General features: G+C 33.9%; 2 protein-coding genes across 40 annotated transcripts in view; one reads left to right on the top strand and one right to left on the bottom strand.

Annotated features, from left to right (window-relative positions):
• Nucleotides 1–2,822, top strand: part of shot (dystonin-like protein short stop) — a 620,212-nt gene extending 617,390 nt beyond the window's left edge. For all 38 annotated transcript variants that reach the window (XM_081739920.1, XM_081739887.1, XM_081739913.1 and 35 more), the window contains one exon: nt 1,234–2,822. In XM_081739920.1, coding sequence (XP_081596046.1) covers nt 1,234–1,372 — 139 coding nt within the window. In that variant the 3' untranslated portion in view covers nt 1,373–2,822. The remainder of the gene's footprint in view (nt 1–1,233) is intronic.
• Nucleotides 2,823–3,268: 446 nt separating this feature from the next.
• The window catches only part of LOC145671161 (protein EFR3 homolog B-like), a 126,862-nt gene continuing 109,515 nt past the window's right edge, over nt 3,269–20,615 (bottom strand). Inside the window, exons 12-16 of one of the 2 annotated variants that reach the window (XM_081739999.1) lie at nt 15,948–16,120; nt 14,298–14,529; nt 10,775–10,903; nt 7,339–7,573; nt 4,132–4,224 (exon numbers count right to left, since the gene is read on the bottom strand). In XM_081739999.1, coding sequence (XP_081596125.1) covers nt 7,376–7,573; nt 10,775–10,903; nt 14,298–14,529; nt 15,948–16,120 — 732 coding nt within the window. In that variant the 3' untranslated portion in view covers nt 4,132–4,224; nt 7,339–7,375. Of the gene's footprint in view, nt 4,225–7,338; nt 7,574–10,774; nt 10,904–14,297; nt 14,530–15,947; nt 16,121–20,615 lie in introns of both variants that reach the window. The other variant, XM_081740007.1, reaches the window with a different exon arrangement.

The raw sequence follows: 20,615 nt of genomic DNA, 5'->3' as shown, positions 1-20,615 counted from the left end.
GATTGACATCAGTGAAACCCAAAGCTTTGAAGGAACCGACTGACTGGTGGCAGAGCCTGTTTGTGTCGTATCGTTTGCCATCGTACAAATTTTGACGTAGAATTTTTGATTCTAACATAAGATCCATAAACGTTCCTTTTGATTTGAGATGTGCTTTTGTGGATGATTTTGACTCCTTTAATACTATGATGAACCTAAGTGTATGCTAAGTCTTGCGGCACAATAAAGATTTTATTTGTTAGATCGAAATAAAACTTATGAATAAATGAATGAAAAAAAATTAATTATTTTGTGTAGTATATCGAAATAATTGATGTTTTCGAATACTGATACTTGAATTTTATAGATTGTTGCATTCTTAATTAGCTTTCTCTGCTTTATTTGCTTGTCTAACGCTTAAAGGCATATATGATAATACTGAATTAGTAATCCTGATATGTTGTTTGTGATCCCGTATTAATATAAATATTATGCTTGTAATATCAAATTTTGGATACTGCTAATAATTCTTAATTTAAATATGCTTTAAAGTCAGCTGTATCCAGGAACTGAAAATATTCGTTCATGTATATTTCGTAAATATTTTACTTAAATCTGCTGTTATTAGGTTTCACTACTAGTAAAACATGAAGTTTGGGAAAGAAAATAACTTCATCACTAAATTCAGCAGCTTCAGTTTAGTATAGTAGTAAAGTTTGAGATGATTATTAATTATTTCAGATCAGAAACTTCCCTTGTAAGTCATATAGAAATAAAGTAACTTTTTATTTAAATACTTTTATTAAAAAAGTTTTAATTTTTTTATTCATACGTACGTATATTTACTAATTGCTTCAAATACGCAAGGGTACAATTTTACCTTTTAAGTGAAAATTTCTACTAAGAATTCAGACTGTGAGTGATCATTTATAGTAAAAGAGTAATAATTTTAGCTTTGATAAAGTACGTTAATTATAGATTAGTGAATTGCCGCAACAAAGTGATGGTAAGAAGTATCTGGTTAAATAGAGCTCCTAAAACACATAATAAACTGCTTATGCAGCTAACAGTTTTAATGGTAGTGCATTTATTTGATCGGCAAACGGCAGATTGAGGACCGCAAGTCTTAATTCAGTCCAGCAATCAATTTTAGGTTTGTGTTTCAAAACTAGGATAGTACAACACCAGCGTCGGAATACAATATATTCTGGTAATTGAGCATTTTCTAACTTTTATTTGTTTCCTCATCTACAGGGCAAGAACGCCATCAGGCTCCAGTTCAAGTGGCACAAAACTCACCAGAAAATCCTCTGGGGCTTCTGATACACCGACTGGAATAGCACGAAAAGGTTCGACGAAGAATTCTACAGAGAGAGCCCCGTTCAGGTTGTGAAGTAGTTGACAAAATACAAGCATTTTTTTTTTTTTAAATAATGTTGAGCAACTTTCTCTTTTTTTTTGTTTGTTTCGCTTGTCCTTTTTGCTTAACCGACAAGTGTACGCAAGTTCCGTGAAGTAGGAAGCGATGAGAAAAAAAAAGTTGCCATAATCGTGCTGTTTTTTTCTTCAACTAAAATACTTGTGATCCTTTTTAAAACAAGAAGAAAGGTCATAATATTGTTTTATTTATCTCAGGATGAGATAATGCATAATAAATAAGTTTTTCTTTTTAAGGGACCACATCAAGAAAAAAAGTGGAAAATGGGATTGTAATATATCTCAAATGGAAAAAAAAGAAAACGACTAACACATTGAAGATCTAACTCTATATAAGCACTAAACCTTTCTAATCCTAATCCTAAAAAGAAAGAAAGAAAGCAGGATTTGTGCTCACTAGATATGTTCTTGGAGTATTTATTTATTTCAGTGACTAGAAACTTATTGACTATGCCAAAAAAAAAGTCAACATCATGACGTCACTGTTATTACTATTACTACTACTACTATTACTGTTACTAAACCAAAATAATAAGTAAAAAACTTTATACTCAGTCACGAGAAGTGTACATATATATATGACTATATATATGTATATATAAGTTCGAAAAGTTAAAATATGTATATTTTTTGTATGTTTGCTATTCAAGACGGTAATGAACAAGAAAGGTTCAGGGGTGATATCTTTAAATTTAAAAAAAAAAAGTATGTGCCATCATATTTTATATATATTCTTGTTATTATCTGTCTTGGTAGGTTTAAACATACAGTCTCTAATTAAATTAAAAGTTTAAAGAAAGGAAAAATAATAAATGCAAGTTGCTTTATCTGCTTTTTGTCTAGAAAACTTATAACGTAATATAAGTTTATTTTTTTTTTTGGTGGAAAATCTCGTTTCTCACGTAGAAAAGAAAAAAAAAAGTCTGAGAAAACTCATTTACCAGGAATAATAATCCATTCCTAATCATAATGTTATTATATATATATATATTGTTTCAATTTCACTGACCTTTTTAAGAAAAGGAAAAATTAAGAACGTATAATCACTAATTCATCATAATTATATAATTTAACTGTTTTCATGATATTTTTTTAATTGTGTTGCTAGATTTTTTTTTTTCTGTAAAGCTCGTGCAATCCGTGTGGTTTAAGACCAAGAATGATTCTTGCATTATGCATTGACATCAGATGTAAATATCATTTTGTTTAGAATATAATATAAATGCAATCATCCGAAGATTTTTTTTTTTTTTTTTCATCTGTACAGCTTTAGTATTGTATAGTCAATTGCGCGTATACAGTTTTTTGACACCAAAAATGTCAAAAAGAAGTGAAGAGAAAATATGTTATTTAAATATTAATAAAATATATAAGTAAATAAAGTAAAAACAAATTTATAAAAAAAATATGATGCATACATGCAATGTCAAAGTGTGATATTTAAAAACTGTTTGTATGCATTAGCTAAAGTGTTTTTTTTCTGCCCCTCCCCCCTCCCCCCTCTTTGTCTGATATCAGACTGTTGTATAAATTGACTGATGTCCTTTAATCTAGCGTGTTTAAAAAAAATGAAATGAGAAAAAATATAACTTAGAAGTGAGAATATTAATAGAAGAGAACAGTGAAGTCAAAAAGACTTGAAAATGTCCTGTTATTTTTTGTACAAGTTTGTGATTATGAAGCATGCAGAGCTAAAATGAATAAAAAAAAATAATGTAGTTATGTTAACAGATTTGCTTATTAAAAAAAATCTCACAATTTATATTTGTGGTTTCTTTTATCTTAAACAAGGCATTTATTCCGAAGTTGGGCGTCCGATATTTTTCGAGCAAAATCTTCATAAAAGCTATTAAAATTCATATTATTTCAATTCCTACGTTCTTAACTGACTTTAGGGTTCCTTTCGTTACATCGTGAGGTTAAGTTTGGTTTGCATATACAACAGGGGTGCCCTTGAATGTCCGAACAAAGTTTACTATTTAATTCACACAGTATTGCCGAGCGAGCGTTAACGAGTGAAGGCGGGTTAGAGTCCCGCAGGGCACGTTGTTTTTAGTCTTCATTAAACACTAATTAATATGTAATTTATTTATTTTACACTTACCTTAGTACTTGGGTTCGTACTGAAAACAATAACTTTCTCCACGTTTCTTCGCTGTCACCTCCTTCCCACACTTGTTACAATTTGTTCTTAGGTTCATTAATTCATGTCCTTCACATAGTTTTAGATGATGTTGCTCGTTATGAACGTATTGCTTCACGAAATTTAACACAGTCAGTTCACATCCTGTGCATTGTTTCGGTATATTTGCCGCGATGTTGATAATATTAATACTCGTTAGTTTCCCACAATGCATTGTTACCTTGCGCCAAGTAGTTCCCTCCGCTCGCCGAATAGTCCCATGTTTGTAACCGTTTATATATAACAAATAAAGATATTTTTTCGAGATTCTTACGTATTATCAAGCACACAAACGATCCAACTATCCATATCTTCCCTGTAAATTTTAAAATTTTGCTGGAAACGGACGCCCAACTTTGGAACTTAACCCTTAAACAGTACCCTATAAATAATGAAACATTCAATTTATGATGGTAAGCTGTTAAGTTCCAAGTACATAGTATCCTTTTATTGTAATGAATAACCTGGAATCAACAATACAGCTCAATCATTGTTCACACCTTAACACAGGATGGACAAATTTACAACGAGATCCGTAAAACTGGCTACGAGAACAGTAATTCTGTAGTGTTCTGATGTTCTAGTAGTATATTATTCCAAATCGTAAGCAAAATGCGCAATTGAACCTTTTGGAAAGAGAGAGAAGCTACAATCAACTCTCTTATTTGACTATTTGGCATTGCTCGAGCAGACGGTTCTACCATATTTGTACAGATTTCTTAAATTTTTAGGTTAGGTTAGGTTAGAGCTTTCAGGGTGGTTCTATCAAATTTTGACGAGATTTCTTATATTTTCAGATTAGGTTAGAGGCTAGTACGACAGAAAAAAAAAAAAAAAAAGAGTATGTATTGCCTCTGTTCTGAATTTTTACTTCGTTACCACACTTTGAACAGTTGATTTTAGCCTTGATCATAGTATGGCGCTCCAGAAACTTTATTATCCTGTTCTCTTTATCACTATGAAACCGTATGTTTGTATTGCATCCATCGCAAACGTCCATTACTAACATACGAACGGAAGATTCCCGGCGTTAATTTCTACGGAATTTGCATTCTTGCACTCTTCTGCTTCAGTAAATAGTTACACAAACAATATTTCTACTACCACTTCAAAATTCATTTTAAGATGTACATTGACAGAAATTACTTATATTCACACTCTCATTTCTTAACGAAAAATCTTTCACATTATATTTTACCTATAAATTTTCTGTTTGGTAGAACCATCTGGTCGAGTGAATTCGACTATTTATAATATTATTATAAAACTAATATACTCGGCATTAGGTTTGTAAAAATATTAGCGAATGATTACTCATCAAATGGTTGGGCTTGGCTTAAGTTATTGAATTGATCGTGTATGTAGTCGAAGTAAAAGTCGGTAATCGAAGTGCTTGTCGTATAAGTCATTTAATTATTTGCACATAACGTAACTATAATCATAATGTCATTAAACATACCATAATCACAATTTCATCTGTTCACTTACCGTAAAAGCAGTGAATATTATGATATGAACTTAACTTACCAGTTCAATTTCTGATTCCCCATTACAGACAAATCAAAATATATATTTTATCTTTTTCTATTAATTCAAGTCTTTGGCATTAAACGCAAATCATTCATTGCCAATTGTATTTGGCTTAACCCTTCTGGTAGAAGATAAAAGAAGTAAAGGATATGATTAACAATGCAAGTGTAAGATCAGGTTGATGGCAAAATAAGACTGAGCCTTTTAAATGAATGGTTGAGATCCGAGAAATATAGTCGGATAGAAATATGGCTGTCCGAGTCAAATATAGAAATATGTGAATATTACAACCTACAGATAGATAGAGGATATGGTGGCAGGAAGGAGAAGGAGCGGGCTAAGGATTCTGTAATTGATGGACAATATGAAAACAGAAAAATCGTACGTGAAGACGAAGAGGTTAGCGGAAGACCATGGAGCATAGAATCTTGTCAATTGCGGCAAGTGATTTGCCAATAATGGCAGAATATTTATGATGATGATAGAATCGATGATTGAGTTTAAAGATGTTGAATGAATATCGTAAAGCCGTTATTTACTGTATATAATTATAGTGTCCGACGGGAATGGAATTAAACATGGTAGCAACTAAGATAACCAAATATTTATCATTCGACAAATACTTGAAAAGAAATGGGAATAAATACCCCGGTACATCAACTATTTATTGATTTTAGACAGGCTTACGACCTGGTTAGGAGAGAAGCATTGTACAACAAACATTCTTACAGAATTTGGAATATCGGAAAAGCTAATTAGATTAATTAAGATATGTTTAAATGAATTCAAAAGTAAAGTCCGGGTAGGAAAATTTTTGTCCACGAGCTTTCACGTCGAGAATGGCCTGAAACCAGGAGATGCGTTGTCGCCATTATTATTCAACTTTCTTCTGGAATACGCTATAAGGAAAATCAAATATAACAACCAGGGCCTAGAGTTGAATGGGGTTCACCAGGTTATGGCATATGCTGATGTAAATTTAATAGGGGATGATAGGAGAAGAATAGAAAGAAATGCAGAGGTCTTATTAAGCGCTTACAGGGACATAGGTTTAGAAGTAAATGCAGAGAAAACTAAATACATGAAGTTCGTCGGAATCGTAATACGGCAAATAATGGATGCGTTAAAATATCGAATAATACTTTTGATAAAATGGATACTTTCAAATATCTAGGATCAATATTAACAGACGAAAGTCATATTCACGAAGAAATTAAATGTCGACTAAAAGCAGGGAATTTGTGTTATTATTCAGTTCAAAATTTCTTGTCGTTGCGAATTCTGTCGAGGAATTTGAAGCTTAAAATATATAAAACGATAATCATGCCTGTTGTTCTGTATGGCTGCGAAACATGATTGTTTAATCTGAGGGAAGAACGCAGACTGAAAGTATTTGAGAACAAGGTCCTGAGACGAATATTCGAACCCAAGAGAAACAGGAATGAGAAACGGCTTAAACTTCATAACAAGGAACTACATAATTTATACCATTTACCCAACATTGTTAGGGTCATCAAGGCTAGGAGGATCAGGTGGGCAGGTCATGTAGCCAAGATGGAAGAAAGTATGAACGCTTTTAAAATCTTAACTGGAGGATCAACCGGAAGACGACCATTAGGAAGACCTAGGCGCAGATGGGAGGACAATATTACGATTGGATCTCGCAGAAATAGGAATACAAAGTAGAAACTGGATCCAATTGGCTAAGGATAGAAATCATTGGAGAGCTTTTGTGAGTGTGGCATTGAACCTTCGTGTTCCATAGGCCATAGAGTGAGTGAGTTAGTTAGGCAACTAAGATAATTATTATCGAAGTACAAAAATAAGCAAACACGAGGCATGTTTTATACAAGACTGTAAGCGGAAATCAGGCAATTGAAAAGATAAAACAGTTAAGAAGCATATTCTGGATAATTAATTCAGAAAAGGAACAACGTTACGTCTGCGGTGCTGGTGCCAAAATCTATAATGCAACGTAAAATTTCGTTTGTGATAATGGACATAGCAGTTAGAGTCCAATTAAATATACAGTAGATTAAAGTAATGTAGTTTATCCTTCCAACTGCCCTTCATTCAGTAACAGCACATAAATACAACAGCAGTAACTCTACAAAACAAATACAAAGAAGTACTCATCATAGTTGCAGTATATTCTCCAACGGTTCTGTTGTCAGTAAATAAAATTCAACCATCACCATAATTAAACTCACCTCTTTCATTTTTCTCCAAGTTCTTTTTTCTCTGTTTTTAAGATGGATAGACCGGTAAATAGTAAGTAGTCCTCATTCGCTCCGCATCGTAGCGTGCACTTATAAGAATATTGGCCAAATTCTCCCTATCAATAATGACATATGAAGGTAGAGTATTTAAAGGTGGAATTTCTGTTAAAGAAGTTGTGCAGTCAGGGAGCAGAAACGGAGCCGCTAGTTTACGAAAGGTGATTATCTGTCGATATATAAAAAGGAAGACATTTAAATTCAGTTTCAATCAGTATACACAGTGATGATGCGACATCACGTCCTATTGTTACCATGGTGATGAAGTCACTTTTTCTATACAATACGCGCTAATGTGACTAAAATTAAACAAAATAGTGATCTACTACCTTCCGGTATCTAAGTTTTTGATATTTCCTATGAAAGTGAAAAGAGTACATGAAAAATAAAGTAATTAATTTCACGAATAGGGCCGAGAGTAAAACAACGGCATTTAGTTCAACCGACAACAGGGCACTTATATAAAGGAAACATGGCGGTTACCATGGTAACAAGCAGGAAATAACGGCAGACTTGAGTATTTAACAGCGTTTGCACACGTCCCCGGCACCGACAACGTCAAAACCGGAACCGGGTCTGTTTTGCACATGCGGCCGGCAAAACCGGTTCCAGCTCCGGCAATGTCGGTGCCGGCGCTGCTTTGCACACACATCCTGGTAATGCCGGTGCCGAGTAGTAGTTTGAGTTTGAATGTGAAGGAGAGAACATGAGTTTAGCAATAAACAAAAGATATCTCCTTGCCTTGCTGTACTCCCAATCGTTCTATGGAACAAATGCCAGACTAGACACAGAGTACATGAATATTTTTATTATGATCTATAGGGTAAAGCAACATACAACCACAAGATTGAAATTTTCTTGTTTTGTTTGTGCTTCTTCAGCTCTTTCTATAGTTGTGTTTTAGTTTTTATTTATAGTAATTTTATTTACAAACTTTTTTATGCTTGGGAATGCCTACTTCGATTATGATGGAGATTTAAACACTTGTTTTCTTATTATGAAGGTTATTCATTCCGTACATACTGGGTTGCATAACTAACAGGATAAATACTGGGCAAATATCCTATATTTAAAATTTCTTCATATCTCCATTTTGTTCATTCCGCCATGTTGATTTTTTTTTACTATAACTTCGTATATGCTAAGACATATTCCCTATCAAAACGAATCCAATGACCCTTTTGTTTAAATCGTTTAAGTAAGTTTCGGCTATAGAAGATAACAAATTAATATACATACATAAATCTGTGAAACTCACTTTCCGCGTTGCCGTAGTTGGGTAATTCAAACAAGATCCGAATTTCCCTTGCTGAGAATGTATGTAAATAGCAAGCCACTATATTTGTGGTACCTTACAGCCATTTTGATTATTTCTTTCTTCATTATATATTGAAGAGATGTGAAAAATAAGAAAATAACTGAAACAAAAATCCAGAAACAGGAAAAGAAACAAGAATATACAACGTCTTGCCACTCACTCACTGTAGTTATATTGAAGAAACTTATTAGCCAGCTCCGGCATTACCGGCTGCGTGTGCATCCACGCATAAGAAAGCATTACCGCCGACAAAACTGGAGCCGGAGCCGACCCCGACATTGTCGGCGGCTATGCCGATTGCATTTGCCGGTCCTGGGAGCTCCACCGGCTTTTTTGCCGGGTCGGGAAGCGTGTGTAAGATACCATTTGATTACATTGCCGACGACTCCATCGACGGGGACGTGTGCAAACGCTCTAACGGACAGAAACAGTTACGGCGGAGTTTACTATCCCAGTACATTTCAAAGAAAATTCCCAGAACTTTTAAAACAACATTATATATATATATATATATATATATATATATATATATATATATATATATATATATATATTGTACAGGGTAATTATAAATGATTCATCGGTTTTTAAAGTGAATTGCGTTGAAAACTATTAATACAATAGTTTATCCTAATGATGAAACAAAAAACACACTTGATAGTTTAATTTGTCCAAACATAATCCATTATAGTCCAAACACCTTGCAGTCAGCAACACCTGGCAAACCGAGTTCCACAAAGCAACAAAACTACGCGCACATGTATGAATTTCTGTTATTGTGTAGCAAAGTGAAAGTGATTTAGCGGGCAATATGCTGCTGAAAAATCCTTTTGGAACGAGTACGTCATAGGTCTTTGCCATGCAAATTTAACATTTCTCGCTCAGTACAACAGTATCGGAAAAATCGCTGTATGGTAGGATGGGATGTTTTTAGTATTATAATTACTTCCAAACGTTATGCACAGCAGCCCTTTTCACGATTCACGTCACCAACGAAATCGTATCCAAAGAGGGCTCAGTGATATTCACAAGACCTGTGTTCAAGATCCCAGAATATGGTGACCTGTGAGAATCCATTACAAACAATTAAATGTGGCCCAATCAACAGTGAATCATGTAATCCATCACAAAGTGAGGCTGGAAACTGTGACAGGACCAGCGTGCATGCGTTAACACCTTAGCATATTGCAGAGTGGAAGAGTAAGAGCAGAAGACTGTACGGGAACTAGGTAGTTGGTTAGGTTAGGTTAGGGAACCAGCTAGTTGGTTACAGCTGGAAATTTGTTATGACAATGAACAAACCATGTATAACAAGCAATAAGTTAGAATGGGCAAAATTATAGATTTTTTTTTTTTAAATGAAAAATGTTTTAATTGTACGGACCAGGGAATATATTTGATCATCTTCCCATAATTTTCACAATTTATTGGAGTGTATGTCTAAAATTTGGTTGTTTAACTCAAATCTAAGAATTTGCCCTACCGAAAATTTAAATAAACTTCTGTCAAATTTTGGGAAGAGGATTTACTTTCAGAAGTAGTTGTACAATCTTTTGATAAGTTCCTGATAGATTTAACAGAAACAAGTAAATGGATGAGTTCTACTGTTGTCTAATAGTACAATATTAGAAAAGAAAACCAGATATAATTTTTAATTAATGTTATCTGTAAGTTCATAAACTGAAAATACATCCATCAGATCATAGAACTAGTCCTTATAGTGTCAGTCTACATTTGAAAGGAGCAACTTAGTTATGGCTCAGATGGTATAATGATAGAATCAAACATTATATTGAATTCTATTTCTACCTCTTTGCAATCATGAGTTGAAAAGCCTCTCTCTCTATATGGCGGTCATACGATCTTGATGTTTGCCTTTTGGATATCATCATCAATTTGTGAAATTTTGTGCAGTTAAATCTGTAACAGAACAAAAGTTGCTAGGAATTTTCATCATTGTTTTAACTTTTCTAAGCCCAGGACTTACATTGATATAAAGTAAATGTTGCAACTTAATAACGTTAGAAAATATGCATTTAACGTAATACGTACTTTTTCAATAAATTGTTTGAGTTTTCCTTGGGGTTCAAGTGTACCAACCAGTGATAGTAAAGCAGATAGTGCTTGGTGAATTAATAAAACAATTTCCTTTCGAAATGGTTTCTCCAGAAGAACCTTTTCCTGCAAAATCCAAAAGGAATATCAATGTGTGTCAATATGCACTACAAGTTTCTAAAATAATAAAATTTTACTGAACTGAATTCTAAGATTTCATCGCTCGAAATTGAGTAGATATCTTTCAAAGTTCGTTGTTTATTTATTTTTTAAAAGAAATATTTAATTATGGAAGTGTTGATCCTTCCAATGCAAACTTGTTTTCAAGTCTTATTTTAATTGAGCTGACATTAAAAATATGTTAATTCATTCACTACAATACTTTCTCAAGCTTTGTCTCAATTGAGCTGACAGAGAAAATAACCTCGGAAGTTTTAATTTATTTACCATAAACCTTTCTCAAGCCTTGATTTAGCTGAACTGACAGTAGAAAGAATGTCGAAAGTGTAATTTCATCTACTGTAAACCTTTCTCAAGTTTTAATTTAATTGAGCTTCTCGGATGTGTTAGTTCACTTGCTTTAAATCTTTCTTAAACTCAGACTTATGTGAACTAACAGTAGCAAGATCGAAAATGCTATCTCACCACTGTAAACCTTTTTCAAACCACGATTTAACTGAGCTGAAAGTAAATCGAACTCAACTATTAATTTATCTACTGTAATCTTTTCCAAGCTTTGATTTAATTGGGCTGACGGTAAAAATAACTGAAGAAGTGTTAGTTCATCCACTGCAAACCTCTCTCAAACAATGATTTCATTTGTCTGAGCTGACGAATCTCGGAAGTACTATTAATTTATCCACTGCAATTAGAAATCATTCTAAAACCTTGAATTATTTGAGCTGAAAGAAAGTGGAAATCTTATAGGCCACATCCACAATTCTTGCCAAATTCTGGGTGTATGTCACTGAGCATTTGAGCTATAGGCAAATTTCGGAAAACTTACTTTGGGAAAGAGTCTTCGTGTACGAGAACACAATTTAGATAGATTTATACTGAGAAAAAGAAAACTCAATTATAGGTAACTTGGAAAAGCAATTTTGTACCTTGACAACGGGCTGAACGACGTTTCAACCGTTTTGGTAGCGAGAAAGCGATTTACCAAATTGTTGACTTCGACAAAGCTCATTTAGTGCCTGTACTATACGGACGCTATAAACGCGGCGTCAGGATCGCGGGAAAGGGCGCGTTATTTTGACCGACTAGACCTATATGAATACTAAATATGTAATGTTGGTCACGTGACGCTAGCGTCTTAACCAGACTATACAACACATTTTAGGAGCGTTGGCCGCGAATATTTGCAACAAAATTAATTTTCCTTTCTCAGTGGTTGATGTGGACACGGTGTAAATGGGATGTATAGGCGGCTTTGACCTAGTGATCGAGTGCTTACAAAGTAGAAATGATCGCTAAATTAGAACATGATGAATTCATCATTGGTTGACAAATCAGCTTTCAACTGGTCAATTTGATTTAATTCGCGAAGCACCGAAAGTACGAGGATAAATTCTTCCAATACTACCAGATGCCAATGAAATTCTTTGATGAATTGTAGGGATTGGTTGGTAGAAGTCTCGATAAGAAGGATACAAATATGAAGATCTCGATTGGATCCCCTGAGAAACGCAGCGCATCCACATGAGTTCAGTATGCTCAGCTCTCGGTTAGCGTTTCTTCGCTTCGCGTTTAAAGAGTCCGTATACTCGATCTAATCGGCCGGCGTTAACTACGTGTTTACACCTTTCGTATAGTCCAGATCCAAGGGAGATTTCTCACACTTCTTTTCTGTCAAAAGAACTTGTTTGAGGAGGAAAATATCAATTGTTCTTCTCACGGCTATAAGAGAAGTAAAAATGGCAGTAATCGTAGACGTATCGTAGTGTATATATTAAATTACAATGAAAAATATGTAAATACTGTTATGGGATGAGAATAAGACAGTAGTTCGTTGATTAATTATTTTTGGTTTAAAGTCTTTACAATATCGATATTATACAAAACTACGCCTGTGTTTCTTGGAGTTAACTCTTAACATACTCATTTCTTTTTTTTTTTAATCTAAAATATATATACTCATAAAGAATCAAACTCAGGACCAAGATCATGCAAAACACTGCATTAGCCAGTTGGATACACAGCCCACAGTGATAGGCAAATACAGAGCTGAGCAAAAGAAATGGGAGCAAAGAGATCAATTTTTGCACTTCGAATTCCTATTGAATACAGTATAAGCATGTTACGACCATATTGACTTAGCTACCGGGTGTGAATGCAGCCGTTACCTATTCTTAAATTGTGCCGTCAGGGACCTCACTCTATATCAGTCTTTGCAAAATCGATAAACGCCAACACAACGCTAATAATGTAAGAAACTATTATAACTGCTTTCCCGACCGTAATCTAAAACGCAAATTTAGCATTGCGTTAACGCAAACCGTTATGGAATTAGCCCCTATGTGTATAATTTTGACCAGATAAACCAATCTAATTTTGGGTCGACCATGATCCACCATATGATCGGATACCTTGCCTCCTGTAAGTATCGGATGGCGAATTGAAGAATGAATAATGGTTATAGTAGTCTTGCAATTTATTGTAGAGTGTAAAGGCAATAAAGGAGCAAATTTCGAGAGGTGAATCCTTATAGTAAATGGAATGAAAATGTACAGAGATACAGGGTGCCCCTGAAGTATATACGTTTGAATATGCTGACGACATACTTTACTCAACGCCACATCACAATAAATTGCTTTGATTTCTTTTGTTACTAATAATATAAATTATAATAATGTAAGAATATAGCCTAACAGTTTATAAGTTTCTATAAAGAATTGACTATATAGTACTGAGCAACATGGAGGTACGCAGGAATTTATTTCATAGGCGGTCCAAAAATTTTGGGAGAGGTTCAATATTTAATATAAGGATAAAGTATAATAAATTTGTAAAATTACCCCTAAAACTAGGCTAAATTTACAGAAAAGACAGGATTTCGGGATGGAGATTCGAATCCCCAGGACCAACCTCCTGTGTACGTCCCTGCTGAACATTGTTTCTGCAGCTGGAGTCGTCGACTGTTACAGTTTGTCTCAAAATTGATTTTAATTTTAGGGCCTAAATGTATCATGACGTTTTACTACTTACATTTCGTGACCTTATGAGACTGCACGACATACTAGTGCATCGAGACACACCAGCTAGAAACCAGTGCCTTAAACCAATGAGATACGTGTCTCGACATTTTCTCGTTTTCGCATCAGTAGTTTCTGAGATTCTAGGAGTGAGTTCAGAGCTTATGCATCTCTATAAGAACGCATTTTTGACTTAAAAGTTGCTGGTTTTCATTTGCAATTAGTATAAAACATCGCCTTTCTAAATTTGTTTCCTTAATTTCGTTTACACAATATGTTCTTACAATTTATTCTGTTAGTATTAAATTAATTATAAATATTCTTACCTGAACATCCAGTATAAGCTGCAGTAAGTTAACAACATTTTCTTTGGAGTAGAATTCTATAAAGAAGATAGCTGTTGTGGTATATGCTGTTACAATATTATCGCCAGTGTTATTAGGGAATGTAAAATTCCTTTTCAGGATATCACAAATCTTCCTTCCGTGGGTTCGGAGAAACTCTGAATCTCTCAAAGTCAGGTGTTCATAAGATATCAAGAGGTCATCATATACTAAGCTGGAAAATAAAATACAGTATATTTTTTCACTAGAAAAAAACATTAGGTTATACATGTTTCTTATCTATCACGCGGTGATTTTCACAAGTAATAGTAGCTCTACTTAGCGCAGTGAATGATATCACCGCTCGTATAGATATTGAACCTCAGTTTTTCTGTGACAGATGTGGTGAACCAATAGATACTTCTATGCTGAGTGATAGAATGAGGGTCCATCAGGTTTCTCGTGGACTTTCCTCTGAAAAATTAACCCCCTGTGTAACTCTGGTAGTGTGATGAGGTTACTGCACACATATCCCATACAAAATTGTATACAACTTGTTTTGAGAACAATTCTTTCCTATTAGTTAAGTAAGATGGTGTAGTGTGCAGTGTTGCCTTGTTTTGATTGTGCAGGGATAGTAATTTATTTATTTATTATTTGTAAACGAGGTCAGATTTTATTTAATCATACCGTGAGGACTGACAAGTGAGTAGTAAGTAAAGATGTCTTGTTCCCAATATATAGTTCGAAAGTTTATAACATTTTAGGTTACATAATACCCCCTCAATTCGTTATATTAAATTATGAAGATATTTCAAAAATATTCCACATACCAACTGCTCAAATGATAATACAAGAAATCTATTTTATTTGAACTACTGTATTTTTTGTGGATTTTCTGCACTTAATTTATTATTTTTATAATTAATCTTCTTTATAAAAGAACTTACATACATCCATTATGGCTTCCTCTCCTACTATCTGTATAGAATTATCCAGAAAGAACAAGTTTTTCATGTTTAAGCACAAAAAAGCAATGATACCATACGATACAAAGCATAGGAAACCATATCATAAGATACAGACCATTATCCTTAATAACATATACATATTTCTACAAGTTATCGTTACAAGTTTCAATGATATTATAAGATACAGACTAATATTCTTAATAACATATACATATTTCTACAAGTTATCGTTACAAGTTTCAATGATATCATAAGATACATACTAATATTCTTAATAACATATACATATTTCTACAAGTTATCGTTACAAGTTTCAATGATATCATAAGATACAGACTACTATTCTTAATAACATATACATATTTCTACAAGTTATCGTTACAAGTTTCAATGATATCATAAGATACAGACTACTATTCTTAAAAACATATACATATTTCTACAAGTTATCGTTACAAGTTTCAATGATATCATAAAATACAGACTACTATTCTTAATAACATATACATATTTCTACAAGTTATCGTTACAAGTTTCACAAAAAATCTCCTGACTTCACACTTTAAAAACAAGATAGCCCTAGATACATGTCATGTGGTATATTCAGTACATTTAGTATGCAGTAAATTGAAAAGAATTTTCAAAAAAATACGTTTAAACGTAAAATAAAGTGAATACATACCTTATATCTGAGAGATCTTCTTTGTTCATCTTCCGATCCAAGAGGTTATGAATAACGCATAAAACTATCACTCTTATTTCAGAATCGTTAGAATAAGATAAGTGTTGCAGTTGTTTTAAGATGGATGCAGTAAATACACTTTTTATATTATTCAATGTAAATGATGTGGTTACCTATAAATAATAATAATAATAATAATAATAATAATAATAATAATAATAATAATAATAATAATAATAATAATATAATGCATACGTAATACATTTTATAGGAATTTGATTAACCAAAAACTTCTTTATATATTTACTCTGTTCGTGCATAGTAAAATATTACAGGGTCGATTCACCACAATATTAATTGTGTTAAAGTTTGACACAAACTTCTTGTTGCTTCAACTACGAGTGAAGTGTTAGTATCATAATTAAGGTGCAGCACCATTTCTAAAAATGTAATTGTTACAACAACCAAAATTCAAAATAAGTATTTCCGGACATAAAACAAACTGAAATGAAGGCACTTTGTTGCACCTTTTTCGTGAATGTTGCACCTTTTTTACTAGATTCATAAAATTTCCCTTTTATTTCTTTTAGCCTTCAGCACCTTTACTGTCCCTTTCTCTCTCTCTCTCTCTTTTTTTTAAAAAAAATTTGGACTTAACAATATGTTTTATTTTAAATCTAGTTGACGTATGACATTCCATAAATTTAGACGCAATCTTGATGGATTTGCTAGGGATAAATTTGAACTGAATTAGCGAAACAATCCGGACATAAAATCCTTTTCAACGTCAACTGAACTTCCTGTCCATGTGCTTACAAAATCCGTTCATGTCGATAGAAGTCTCCACATACAAGGATCTCCTAAGCTCCAAGCGACACAAACTAAATCTGAAAATATAGAAATGTTGTGTATAACCAGTTTCTGAAGATCCAGTAGTATGTGACGGTTTCTCAAGCCACAATATTGCTAAATTAAAGTTTTCTTTTTTAAAATACCAAGTTAGTTTTAACCACAATTTTATTACAATGAATGTTGTACAAGTTTGGAATTAAATAAAAATTTTGCAATTTATGTTCAATGTTTAAAGCCAAGACTTTAACAATATTTGTTGGTGTAATGAACAAAGAATGTTCATGTAACTGTATACTATGGCACTTAATAAAGATAGACTATTAGCACCTTTCTTTGTACCTTTTTGAATGATTTTTCAGCCTCTTTTATTTCCTTTTTCTTACCACATTTTTGCACCTTAAAATCCGGTCCTTAATCATAATCGTTAAACCAGCCACTTAACATGACGCGGAGTCTTTGTAGCAACACACCATTTGGTGTTATTTTACACACAGTTGCCAAACTACTTTTACAGAAAAAATATTTTATTTCTTGTTAAATGGACACGACTTATGAGGGATAACAAAATGCATCATAATTTTTTTATAAGTTGTTATAAGGATCGAAATACAGTCGGTGATGAAGAGAAACATAGTGATCATAAGAACAACAAATGGCAGCACTTCTAGTTACGTAAATATTGTTTACGCTCACAAAAACTATTTTCTTGAACGATTATATGAAATGCGTTGTTAGTTACCTGGTAGAAAAGTCAAATGTACTACGTAAAGCCTTGTTTATAGCGAAGGTAAAAACAGAACCGCCACCGCAACGTCGAGCATACAGAATGCCCAGATCACATAAAGCAGACGACCAACCCGGAAGAAAACAAAGGAAGTTCTTACCACAAATACGTGTAAACACAAAAGCCACAGCCCATAACAATACCAATGGGTGACAAGGGCTCCGGCCTGGAACTTCAAACAGTGAAGTCAAGATAGCTCAAAGATGTACGCTAAATTATAGTATTAATGTGTCTATCTCATCTACAGAATTTTGAAATGGTTTGATACCTTGGCTAAGTTGTACTCAATTGAAAGGTTTCGCTAACAACTGACTACCACCTCTGAACACTAGTCACTATTAATATCAGTAAACTAGTATGAACGCCTTTTATTCAGCATGCTAGGTGGAATGTTCCTAAAAACACACAGTATATATAGAAAGATCACCGTTCCACTGATCCTATTTCCATTTTCCTTTTTTCATTCACCTATTCTATAGATATAACAGGACTTCAAGATCGTCTCTATGTCAAATAGTAACCCAGAGACAGTGTTATCCGCATCGGACTCTAGGTGTTGAAACATCATGTAAAAGGTACTAGTCGCGCCGGGACAACTGACTTGTGTTAAAATTGAGGTGAATTAACCACCGTTTTCTTTTACTGTGTCTGTACGTCTGTTAAACACAAAATTTCAAGAACTACTTAGTGTATCACCATCAGTTCTGGCCAGGATATAGAGGTTCATAATTTAAGGAATTGAGTTTATTTTTGGAAGTTGAACTCAATATATGGACATTCAAAAATCGTTTCCCTTTGTATTTTTATGGAAGTAGCATGGATAGCATTCTTCCTTGATAGATCCCCCGCAGTGCAGTTGAGATTACTGGGTTAGTTTAACCTTCAAGATACAAAGCACTAATCTATCCGTGGAATACAGCGCTAAAATGAAATTGACTTTCTACTCGACAAATCTAATGACTTAAAGAATAATTGACCTTGAAGTATATTTTATTTCATTTGTGTTCATTCACCTTAAAGTATATGTTATTTTGTTTGAGGTTCATTCACCTTAAAGTATATGTTATTTCATTTGAGATCAAATTCTATATTTAGGCCCCTAGGCTTGGTAAAATTTCGCTTCTTAAGGAGTTTGGTTTACGAAACTCCTTCATGGTGTACACTGTGACCCTGTGGCTTATTTAAATATTTCCAAGCAGTGCAGGTTCTATCTGGGCTAATGGTTTTCTATCCGTTGCTAGGAAGACCTAATTTTAGTAATCCTACTTGTATACGTGGGTCCAGAAGATAACTATTCTTTCTTGGAAGAGGCGAAGCCTTGCTTAAGAGGTGGAAAACTCTATTTCTTATCCATTTCTTGTTGCTTCTTCAGTCGGGTGATGGTTTGTTGTATCTCTAGGCATCCTCTAAAATTAGCAGGATGATTTCCCTCTCAGTTTTGACATTTTAGTGAGTCGTTTTCTGTTGTTCTGATTCACTCGTGTCTGAAATGGTTTTTAGGGGACTTCATGCGGCAAGGAAGGGCATGACAGAAAGATTGGGTACTGTATGTTCCAATCTTTGACAGCGATAACATTGGACAAACTTCTTACTGTGATATGATTCTATTGTAGTATGATAGAATTCAAGGAAACGAAGGTCGTAAATGTCTTGAACACTTAAGGGTTTTCTTCAGTGTAATTAAAATTAACGCCATCAAACTTTTCTCTTTACCTTTTATTTGTTGGATATTTATTACAGTGTATTCCAGGTTTCTAGATCCTTTTTTCATATTGTCAAGTTGGGTGCCTTCGTGTAACTACTTTTAACAATGATCAGTTTTTATTCTTTCCGTTGCGGAATATTGCAGCTTGAATTGTTGACAGAACTTGATCAATTCACGTATTTCTATTGCGACTTGAATTTCAACTTGATGTTTTTCGTGACAATGCAGTAGGACAGATCTTTACACACGACAATTGTATCATGTCTAAGTTTGAAGCCTTTTTCTATAGGATAGTCGTAAATTACAAATGATGTGTTAGCTGAAGAAGATACTAAAGGGCCATCAGTTCAACAGTGAATCTCCGGTTTAGGATGCAGTCAGTGAGTGGTTCGGGCAAGAAACGAATGACTCTACTTGGACAGAATTCGTCGGCTAGGGGTACAGTGGGACAAGTTCTGGAACATCTACGGGGACTTCTTCTGAACTAGACATACCATGACATAGTCACCATATACAAGGTGTTTCTCCTGTAGATATCTTATAACTAAACCTACTGAACGGGTTTCATTTCATGTTATCTTACAATAACATTTCAATGAGTGTTGGAATTCTCACCAAACGTAGAAAGAGCAATAGACATATTTTCGCAAAACTCTCAATCCAAACCTGAATTGAACTCAAAACCACTGAAATTTGGTAAAAGACTGACACAAATATCTACAGAAATCAACGCGAAGAAAAGCAGCAGCACCAGATAGTGTTGCCAACGTAAGATATAAAAATACCACTGCAGCGGGACAAAATGCACGTGTGTAGTATTTAGAGATTATTCTAAATAAAACTAGGAACTCAAAACCTTTTCTTTCGTCTTCTGTAGCTGAAAAGTTTTGTTCTGAAACGCTTACTAGCTACAACGATCCGGTTTTCTTTCACCTTCCTTACTGCGATCGACATATTTTTTTAGCTACCGTTGGAAACATGGGGTGATAGATACCAAATAGCAATGCTGCTTGATCAAGCAAGCAAACAAACAAACAAGAGAGATGAAAGGATACTCTTGTGGTGTCATATCTGTGGGCAGAAAGCGATTAGATTCAATGCACTAGTTGCTTTTATAGTCGATAAGAGAGATGTTTACGGTTGTTGTTGGAGATAATGTGAAACGGTAGAGGATCGAGATTCGTCCGCCATCTTTCATCATTCATCGTTTTCATCATTTTTTACTTTAAAATTACTTTATCATAAGATAATTATTTACGACAGAACTTACTAATATAGGTAATTGGGGCCTTGATCTGCACCTAAGGATGTAAAATTTCAATTATGA

The sequence above is a fragment of the Thermobia domestica genome, chromosome 2, assembly GCF_964235325.1.
Source record: "Thermobia domestica chromosome 2, izTheDome1.hap1.1, whole genome shotgun sequence".
Classification (NCBI taxonomy): domain Eukaryota; kingdom Metazoa; phylum Arthropoda; class Insecta; order Zygentoma; family Lepismatidae; genus Thermobia; species Thermobia domestica.
Note: the sequence above shows the minus strand (reverse complement) of the source record. Positions and strands in the feature narration are given on the sequence as shown.